An 11,660-nucleotide genomic window follows, 5' to 3' on the forward strand; every position below is an offset into this window, starting at 1 on the left:
TAAAAATAAAATATATTTATATGTCAAACTACTAACAAATAGTTTAATATATTTAAAACTCTATATATTTCAGTTAGTATATAACATCATATTAAAATAATTGGCCTAAAAGTTTGCATGATTTAAAACAAAATTACAATATTCTCCATTTAAACAAGATATCTTTACTTATATTAAATTTGTCATTACAATTTAAAAAACAATAATTGAAAAGAGAAATTTAAACGCTCATAGTGTATTTATTTACCGAGAAAAGAAACTCTTTCTCATTAATTATTTTAGTTTTGTAATATGTTATGATAGTTACGTTGGGTTTTCAATTACATATAAATAGTGTATGTAGCATTGTGTCTATGATATCAAATACAAAACACACTTCATTACATTCTTTTCATATAAGAAATAATAGTTGGTAAATTTCACGTATAAGCACATATGGCTAAATTTACCTCTCAGATTGCTATGTTATTCATTGTTGTAGCCTTGGTTTGCGCCTTTGTTCCTGTATTTTCGGTCGATGAATCTGAAGCAAAATCGTTATGGCCTACTTGTCTTGTTAAAATCTCTCCTCACTGTGCCTTGGATATAATCGCCGTTGTTTTTGGAAATGCAACCATCAATGATTCTTGCTGCCACGATCTTGTTCAAGAAGGAAAAGTGTGTCACGATAATCTTATTAAGTATATTGCTGACAGACCAGCCTTAATTGCCCGTGAAACACTATATTTGAAGAAGAGGGACGACTTGTGGAGTCATTGCATTGCAATCTCGAAAACTGCTTAAATTATTTTGATTAAAAACTTGATAGTTTTGGTGTAACATTTAATTTATCGGAAATATCCACTTCAGTACTTTTACAAAAAATAAAGGAAATGTAAAGCTCTTTGAAGATAAATAACATAATTTGTATTTCTAACAAATATGAGCTAGTTATCCTCAATTCAAGTAGATAAAAGCTTTAAACACAAATACGTGCTAGTTATCAAAAACACAAATATAAAGTTACAATATATTTTACGTTTTCATTTTAGTAGATTCAAAAAACAAGAAAATAGTTGAGCACTTGATTTACTTAGAAGATATAAAAATGGTAACAGTGTGGGATCATGCTCAAAAAATGATGTTGGCAAAAAACAGACGGAAATCAAGTGCTCAACTATTTTCATCTCGATAAATGATGTTGGAAAATGGTAACAGTCACGATCAGAAATATGCCTTTACTTCTCCTTCAATTCTTCTTCATCTTTCTTTTCTTTATGTCTATGCGACTGAAATTCCATGATTTTTGGGTCGCCAGATGAAATAGCGATGCCATCTATGCCTTTGTTTCAAAGAAGCGACTGTCGCTGGTTTTAAACCATGACAAAAATCTATGGAGAAGACGATCATAGAAAATTTTTTGTTACCTAAAAAATCTGAATTTTAATTGGGAATTTTCCAAAATTATAGTTACACCCTCTAATATGTTAATAATTACAATATGATGTGTTAATAAAAGAGTCACTGGTTTGAGTCGTGCGACCAACAAAAGAACAGGACCATTATCATCAAAAGAACAATAAGTTATATAGGCTTTGACCAGATACTTAATATCTAGTACACATTGGTCATTTTAGACTCAAGTGTATGTTCTTATAATATAGTATGCCAAAAATTACAAAAACTGATTAGAAAAACATAAACAAATTTCAATTCTAGATTCGAAAATGAAATAGGAATTTAAAGAGGTTTTGAACATTCAATTAACTGCAGACTGAATCATGTAAGAATGGTATTTGTATATTAGTATTTGTGACAACCCGTCCCGTGGATCCTGCTAGCCTCACTGCTAACCCACTAGCCCACCGCTAGCCGCCCAACGGACTCCAAGCTGGCCCTGCAGGGCATCGATCCTAACCCATCACTGTGGAAATCCACATCCACCAGTAGGTTATTGGTGCGCTAGGCGTTCCCGAACTTTGGTACCCACCCTTTAACAACCTTCCCACAGGACAAGTTGCCACCAATTGACTTTGTCATATAAAAATCGATTTTTATTTAACAACCCGTCCCGTGGACCCCACTAGCCTCACTGCTAGCCTACTAGCCTCACTGCTAGCCGCCCAAACGGACCCCAAGCTGGCCCTGCAGGGCATCGATCCTAACCCATCACTGTGGATATCCCAATCCACCAGTAGGTTATTGGTGCGCCAGGCGTTCCTCGAACCCTGGTCCCCACCCTTTAACAACCTTCCCACAGGACAAGCTGTCACCAATCCCTGATAGCCTGAATCTTCTCTGGATCTACTGAAACCCCCTCAGCAGAAACAATATGACCCAGAAAGCCCATCTCACGCTGCCAAAAACTGCACTTGCTCAACTTAGCAAACAACTTCTGCTCCCGCAGCTTCTCCATAACTGCCCTCAAATGCACTGCATGCTCTTCAGGACTCTTAGAATAAACCAGAATATCGTTGATGAAAATGATGACAGATACATCCAGAAACTCCTGAAACACACTGTTCATCAATCTCATAAACGCTGCTGGCGCGTTAGTCAATCCGAAGGGCATCACCACAAACTCATAGTGCCCATACCTCGTCCTGAAAGCAGTCTTCCTCACATCTGCCTCATCTATCGGTATCTGATGATATCCCGACGCCAGATCTACCTTGGAGAACCAAGTAGCACCCCTCAACTGGTCCAACAACTCATCAATCCTCGGGAGAGGGTACTTGTTCTTCACGGTAACCCGGTTGAAACCCCATTAATCTATACTCAAGCGGAGACTTCCGTCCTCCTTTATAACAAACAACACCGGTGCTCTCCATGGTGATACACTAGAACGTATGAATCCCTTGCTCCATAAACCCTCTAGTTACTTCCTTGGCTCAACTAAAAAAATACTCAAGTATGCCGACATCAACTCGCCGCCACCTGAATATCAACCCTCTTGTTCCTCCAAGAACCTCTAGTAACTTGCCAGTTAGGGAAACTTCCACAAGTTAGCTTATTCCAAAGATAGCTTTCCGCTTGGCAATTTTCCACAGCAAATCATCAATACGAACGTAATAAAATAAACAAGTACCATACGTTCACATATTCTGATTCACCGCTTCAAATGCTTTACAGGCCGCTAACTCAAACCACTTGACTTATTCCCTCCAACAAGCTTACCAAAACCTTGAATCTAGCAACCCTGTCCATCTCCAATGAACTTCATCCAACATCGTCGTAACGATTAGTTTATCCTGCCATGAAGGCTTCTCGTGAACTTATGTATCTGGCAAACATGCCTTTCCCGGCTCAAACCTGCTGTAACTCCCCTTCCCGGGACTCCGGCACCACCGGCCTCACAAACCTGGCACAACAACCACACATTCACAACCGCTCAGCCCCTCGAGCTATTGGTATTCAGGGGAATCACCATCCCCTCAGGAGCAACAATCTTTAACGACTATAAACATCTCTCGACACAACTACCTCCTGTGGTCCGAGTATAACATTGCAATGTTACACCTGCCCACTCAACTTATAATATCCAACTGGATTAACCACCAAGCAGAAAAAATATATGCTCCAACTGCATATGTCCACCTATCCGCCTCTCTAGGCCCGATACCTCTTGAGAATAATCTCATACCAGTCATCTACAACCGCTCCATCCTCTTAACATAAGGTGGAAAGTCCTCAACATCCGCAGCCCTCGACTGCACCCCGCCACATGCGGCACAACTGGAGCCTACAGTGGTACCCCTCTCGGTAACCGCTCCAACAGCACGCCAACAGATCCACCAAGCGATCATCTCGACCCTGGGCTCCACCTGCTGCAACCCCACACCTGGGTTCCTAGCACCCCCGGCACGCTCACCGGCTAACCCCCTCTGGTCCCTCCTGATACGCTTGCGACCCTCTGACGTACCTCCTCGTGGAACTCTGGACCACACACTCGCTGGCCTCGGGACCCGCCCGACAATGACCACAACCACGTCCCCGTCCACAACCAACAACTCAAACACCTTAACCACTGATCTTCCAAGAACAGAGGCTATCAAGCAGAAAACAAATCAATACCACACAAAGAAACATAACAATAACTCACCGTAGAATCTCATTGAAGGCTCGAAGAGGATGTTCTAGGACTCCATGCCACCCACAATTGACTAACTCACATAATCAATCAAGCATGCAAATCCCAAACATCTACAACAGAAACCTAGTGAACCCAAACCTAGAACCGTAAGGGCTCTGATACCAAAATGAAACGACCGACCCTTTTTTTTTAAATAAATAAATATAAATATAATATAATAAAATAAACTACAACTAGTGGTCCCATACCCACTAGCCACCTAACCACAACACATTCAACAGCGGAAATAACCAACCAATATTCAACAATAACCCAATAATAAAATATAACCATATTCCAACATAATCAATATCCAAACATCAAGAATCAAAGAACCAGCAACCTAACAATGTTCTAATGACCCAACTCTAGCAACCTAGCAATGCCAGACAACATCAAACCGAGTCCCTAGAACATCCTCCTCTTCATTGCCGGGATTCCACGATCACACTTTGCCTTTACCTGCACCACAAACACATATTGCAATGCATGAGTATTTTATAAACACTCAGTAAGGCAATCCTCCCATCTACTGGGCTATACACACAAGCAATAGAGTATCAATAACCAACACACAACAATCAACAAACGACCATAACAAACCAGGACTTAGCATCGACCGACACCACACATGCATCGACCGATGCCAAATGGGGAAGCATCGATCGACACAGAAGCTGCATCGACCGATGCAAGTGTAACTTGCATCGACCGATACCCAGTCTGCATCGACCGGCGCATGCTCGACGCAACACGAAAACCCTAGAGTTTTACGCGCCGTCCTCGCACTTGCATCGACCGATGCATGATATGTATCGATCGACGCAACGTCGAGCACCGTGATTTCCCCGAAGCTTCTCGCCGGATTTCGTTCCTACAACCACAGAAACTCATTCCCAAGCCACAAGAAAGCTTCCTAACGCCCATACCAACAATCTAACAAGTCTAACAACAAAAAACAAGCAAGTTAAAGGTTCCTCTCGCTTAGATAAGCCATGGTCATGCACTTACCTGTGCCAAAACGAATCTGAACAACCAACAAGCAAGAACACGCTTCTAGGAAGCTCCTACAACAATCCCAGCTACAGATCTCACCAAGAAACGCCTCAAATCTCCAGAAAACTCCAAGAACTTTCAAGGACTCTTTCTCCCTTCTCTTTTCTCTCAAAAACGGCCACACACGTGTAATGAGACAAAGACACGACCCTAAGGGTTTTCCCCTTTCTCTTCTGACCAAAACGCAGCGTTTGACTTAAGTCAAAACGCAGAGAATTGCACATGCATCGACCGATGCACCTCTTGCATCGACCGATGCAATCCCCTAAACCGGGATTTCGGTTCACGGATGTTATAATTCTCCCCCACCAAACTGGATTCGTCCTCGAATCCCAAACAACCATCAGCCAAGGACTCCCGTGCAACCGTCTCCACGGCCCACACTCCTCCGACCGATCCACAGAAGGTTACCTCTAGGCGTTAAACTCACGCTCCAGGCGTCATTTGCTCTTGACTTTTTGGACTTCCCTCTACTCATAGGCCTAAACCTTGAGTTTTTATTGGCTCCTCATCAGACCTAAGTCTGCATGCCAAATGATAAAAGGAAAAGTCCAAAACTCGTCTCTCGGGTTGCCACCCTATGGCGCGCCCCCGGATCGTCATCCGAAGTCGATATACCAACCATATTCCCAAGCCACAAAGTCTCTGAATATGGCAGTACTAGGAGAACCTAAGTCCCCCAAGAGTCGCGAGCAAACAATTCTGAACACGTTTGAGTCCTATCCTTATCCATGTTTCCTTCCCGTGGCTCGCGTAAAACATCCTAATGTCCTACCAACCACATATCCCCTCACCGGGATACCCCATGACCACACATGGATCATATACACGCCACAAGGGCCGCCACAAAGGCCAACAAAATGTCCTCACGAGGACCGCCACCAAGGCCAAACAAATGTCCTAAAAAGGACCGCCACCAAGGCCACTCGTCCCAAAGGACCGTCACAAAGACCATCTGTCCCGAAGGACCGTCACAAAGACCATCTGTCCCGAAGGACCGTCACAAAGACCATCTGTCCCGAAGGACCGTCACAAAGACCATCTGTCCCAAAGGACCGTCACAAAGACCATCTGTCCCGAAGGACCGTCACAAAGACACTCTGGCTAAACAGCCCGCCACAAAGACCAACAAATGGCTAAAAGCCCGCCACAAAGGCCACACAATTTGGCTAAAAGCCCGCCACAAAGGCCACACAATGTCTAACAAGACCGCCACACACAGGCACTCTGACTCGAAAGTCCGCCACAAAGGCCACACAATGTCTAACAAGACAGCCACACACAGGCACTCTGACTCGAAAGTCCGCCACAAAAGCATAAAAGCCCCTCCAAGGCTTCCCACCGCTAAAATGGACAAATTCTGACTCCCGCAAAACTTTCCATATTTAGCACTTTCCATTTTTGGAAACTTTCCACTTTTGGAAACTTCTCTTCACAATCCCGCCTCACGGAAACTTTGTACCCCAAACACCACCTCATCTTGTTACTGAGTCGCACAACCAACCACCCCAAGCGACCGAGTAATAAGAGAGATGGGCTGGAATACTCCATTCCCGCTCCAGCCACGGATTACAGATGGGACCAGGCTAAACAAGCTCAAGTCGCGGCTTGCTTCTCATACCACTTCTTGAACCTTGCCTTCATCTTTGCCTCAGGCTCCCAAGTCTGCTCCTCAACACCATCACAGTCCCACAGGACTCTCATCAAAGGAATCTTCTTCTTCCGAAGTTCCTTGATCCTCCTCTCGAGAACCCTCACTGGTCTCACCTCCACAGTCATGTTAGGCCGAAGATCCTCAGGAATCTTAGCCAACACCTGCTCACCCTCACGGAGACACTTCCGCAACATAGACACATGGAAAACCTTATGGAATGCACGCATAACCTCAGGTAACTCCAATCTATATGCTACTGGTCAAACCCGCTCAATCACTCTGAATGGACCCATATACCTCGGACTCAACTTAGTCTCTGACAATGACCTGTTCGGACCCCGCAACATAGCCATCTTGAGGTACACTCTGTCTCCTACCTGAAACTCAAGATCTCTCCTCCTCCTATCAGCATAACTCCTCTGTCTATCCTGAGCCTCTTTCATGTTCAGCTTGAGAACCCGAATCTTCTCTGAGGTCTCCTGAACAAAACTAGCACCAAACATGCTCCTCTCCCCCACCTGAGTCCAACATAATGGTGTACGACATGGCCTCCCATACAAAGCCTCATAAGGAGCCATCTTAATACTCGCCTGATAACTGTTGTTGTAAGCAAACTCTACCAGGTTCAGGTGATCTGCCCAATGGCCACCCCAATCCAACACACACAACCTCAGCAAATCCTCCAGCGTCTGGATCGTCCTCTCAGACTGTCCATCTGTCTGGGGATGATAAGCTGTACTCATATGCACCTTAGTGCCCATCTCTGCCTGAAATGCCTTCCAGAACACCGAAGTGAACTTGGAATCTCTGTCAGACACAATGCTCGCTTGCACCCCATGCAATCTGACTATCTCTCTCACATACTTCTTAGCCAAGACCGCTGCTCCATCGGTCTTCTTAATGGCCAGAAAATGTGCTGACTTAGTCAACCGGTCCATAATGACCCAAATAGCATCAAAAGTCCGTGACACTAGCAATCCTACCACAAAATCCATGGTGATCATATCCCACTTCCACTAAGGAATGGGTAAACTCTTCAGTAACCCGCCAGGAACCTGATGCTCAACCTTCACTAGCTGACACACATAACACCTCGAAACCCAACTCGCTACATCCTTCTTCATCCCGACCCAATGATAGTACCTCTTGAGATCACGGTACATCTTAGTCGCTCCTGGATGAATAGATAACTTGCTCGCATGAGCCTCTCTCAGAATCTCCTGTCTCAACTCCTCATCCTTGGGCACACAAACCCGACCGTGCACCAAGATAGTACCATTATCTGAGACCTGATACTCTGAATCCACATCCTTAGAGGCATTCACCAGCCCCAAATCCTTCTCCTGAGCCAACCGCACCCTACTCAGAAGATCTGCTCTATCCACTGCTTCCAAACCCAATGGTTCCTGTGAAACAGCACACAAGCTCAACGCACTGATCTCCCCTACCAGAGACTCCATCTCCTGCTCCTGAGCCGAAGCTACCCTCTTCCGACTCAGAGCATCTGCAACCGTGTTAGCCTTACCAGGATGATAGGCTATCTCCAAATCATAATCTGCCACAAGCTCCATCCACCGCCTCTGTCTCAAATTCAGCTCAGGCTGAGTGAATATATACTTCAGGCTCTTATGATCTGTAAACACCTGTACCTTTGCACCATAAAGATAAGATCTCCAAATCTTCAGGGCAAAAACTACAACACCCATCTCCAAGTCATGAGTAGGATAGTTGCCTTCATGCACCCGCAACTGCCGCGAAGCATAGGCAATCACCTTCCCATGCTGCATCAGAATACACCCCAAACCAACTCTAGATGCATCTGTATAAACCACATAGGGTTCTCCCTGCTCAGGCAAAACCAACACTGGCGCAGTAGTCAACATCTCCTTCAGGCTTGCAAAGCCTTCCTCACACTCTTCTGACCAGACACAAGGAACATCCTTCCTTGACAACTTAGTCATAGGACGTGCTCTGCTTGCAAACCCCTGCACAAATCTCCTGTAGTAGCCTGCCAAACCAAGGAAACTTCTGATCTCTGTGGCATTCTGCGGTCTAGGCCAATCCCTGATATCCTGAATCTTCTCTGGATCTACTGAAACCCCCTCAGCAGAAACAATATGACCCAGAAAGCCCATCTCACGCTGCCAAAAACTGCACTTGCTCAACTTAGCAAACAACTTCTGCTCCCGCAGCTTCTCCATAACTGCCCTCAAATGCACTGCATGCTCTTCAGGACTCTTAGAATAAACCAGAATATCGTCGATGAAAATGATGACAGATACATCCAGAAACTCCTGAAACACACTGTTCATCAATCTCATAAACGCTGCTGGCGCGTTAGTCAATCCGAAGGGCATCACCACAAACTCATAGTGCCCATACCTCGTCCTGAAAGCAGTCTTCCTCACATCTGCCTCATCTATCGGTATCTGATGATATCCCGACGCCAGATCTACCTTGGAGAACCAAGTAGCACCCCTCAACTGGTCCAACAACTCATCAATCCTCGGGAGAGGGTACTTGTTCTTCACGGTAACCCGGTTGAAACCCCATTAATCTATACTCAAGCGGAGACTTCCGTCCTCTTTTATAACAAACAACACCGGTGCTCTCCACGGTGATACACTAGAACGTATGAATCCCTTGCTCCATAAACCCTCTAGTTACTTCCTTGGCTCAACTAAACAAATACTCAAGTATGCCGACATCAACTCGCCGCCACCTGAATATCAACCCTCTTGTTCCTCCAAGAACCTCTAGTAACTTGCCAGTTAGGGAAACTTCCACAAGTTAGCTTATTCCAAAGATAGCTTTCCGCTTGGCAATTCTCCACAGCAAATCATCAATACGAACGTAATAAAACAAACAAGTACCATACGTTCGCATATTCTGATTCACCGCTTCAAATGCTTTACAGGCCGCTAACTCAAACCACTTGACTTATTCCCTCCAACAAGCTTACCAAAACCTTGAATCTAGCAACCCTGTCCATCTCCAATGAACTTCATCCACCATCGTCGTAACGATTAGTTTATCCTGCCATGAAGGCTTCTCGTGAACTTATGTATCTGGCAAACATGCCTTTCCCGACTCAAACCTGCTGTAACTCCCCTTCCCGGGACTCTGGCACCACCGGCCTCACAAACCTGGCACAACAGCCACACATTCATAACCGCTCTGGTTCATAAAACCCTGGCCCATCGGCCAACATAATCCTAAAATCCAAGATTAACCCACCATCACTCTCGAGGTCTACATTCCGTCGTTGTGTTTATACTCACGTTCTATACATTGCCTGCTCCCACCTCTTCCACTCTTAGGTCGTAACCTTCGAGTCATACCGATCTCACTCTCAGACCAGCGTCTTCGAGTTACACCGTCTCACTCTTGGACCCCAATCCTCAAGATCTCGGTATCAGGGAAACTACTCATCCCCTCAGGAGAACAACATCCCCTCTGCCACTCTTGGAGCCCTCAGCCCCTCGAGCTATCGGTATTCAGGGGAATCACCATCCCCTCAGGAGCAACAATCTTTAACGACTATAAACATCTCTCGACACAACTACCTCCTGTGGTCCGAGTATAACATTGCAATGTTACACCTATCCGCCTCTCTAGGCCCGATACCTCTTGAGAATAATCTCATACCAGTCATCTACAACCGCTCCATCCTCTTAACATAAGGTGGAAAGTCCTCAACATCCGCAGCCCTCGACTGCACCCCGCCACATGCGGCACAACTGGAGCCTACACTGGTACCCCTCTCGGTAACCGCTTCAACAGCACGCCAACAGATCCGCCAAGCGATCATCTCGAACCTGGGCTCCACCTGCTGCAACCCCACACCTGGGTTCCCAGCACCCCCGGCACGCTCACCGGCTAACCCCCTTTGGTCCCTCCTGATACGCTTGCGACCCTCTGACGTACCTCCTCGTGGAACTCTGGACCACACACTCGCTGGCCTCGGGACCCGCCCGACAATGACCATAACCACGTCCCCGTCCACAACCAACAACTCAAACACCTTAACCACTGATCTTCCAAGAACAGAGGCTATCAAGCAGAAAACAAATCAATACCGCACAAAGAAACATAACAATAACTCACCATGGAATCTCATTGAAGGCTCGAAGAGGATGTTCTAGGACTCCATGCCACCCACAATTGACTAACTCACATAATCAATCAAGCATGCAAATCCCAAACATCTACAACAGAAACCTAGTGAACCCAAACCTAGAACCGTAAGGGCTCTGATACCAAAATGAAACGACCGACCCTTTTTTTTTAAAATAAATAAATAATAAATATAATATAATAAAATAAACTATAACTAGTGGTCCCATATCCACTAGCCACCTAACCACAACACATTCAACAGCGGAAATAACCAACCAATATTCAACAATAACCCAATAATAAAATATAACCGTGATTTCCCCGAAGCTTCTCGCCGGATTTCGTTCCTACAACCACAGAAACTCATTCTCAAGCCACAAGAAAGCTTCCTAACGCCCATACCAACAATCTAACAAGTCTAACAACACAAAACAAGCAAGTTAAAGGTTCCTCTCGCTTAGATAAGCCATGGTCATGCACTTACCTGTGCCAAGACGAATCTGAACAACCAACAAGCAAGAACACACTTCTAGGAAGCTCCTACAACAATCCCAGCTACAGATCTCACCAAGAAACGCCTCAAATCTCCAGAAAACTCCAAGAACTTTCAAGGACTCTTTCTCCCTTCTCTTTTCTCTCAAAAACGGCCACACACGTCTAATGAGACAAAGACACGACCCTAAGGGTTTTCCTCTTTCTCTTCTGACCAAAACGCAGCGT

General features: G+C 45.1%; 1 protein-coding gene across 1 annotated transcript; it reads left to right on the plus strand.

The window, feature by feature from the left end:
* The first annotated feature begins 381 nt into the window (after positions 1–381).
* Positions 382–920, plus strand: LOC147927373 (uncharacterized). The gene has a single exon (XM_087489268.1). It carries the CDS (start codon positions 436–438, stop codon positions 781–783), a length of 348 nt encoding a protein of 115 aa, XP_087345394.1. The 5' UTR covers positions 382–435; the 3' UTR covers positions 784–920.
* Positions 921–11,660: the final 10,740 nt, after the last annotated feature.

The sequence above is a fragment of the Camelina sativa genome, chromosome 15, assembly GCF_030686135.1.
Source record: "Camelina sativa cultivar CO46 ecotype springtype chromosome 15, ASM3068613v1".
NCBI classification, from domain to species: domain Eukaryota; kingdom Viridiplantae; phylum Streptophyta; class Magnoliopsida; order Brassicales; family Brassicaceae; genus Camelina; species Camelina sativa.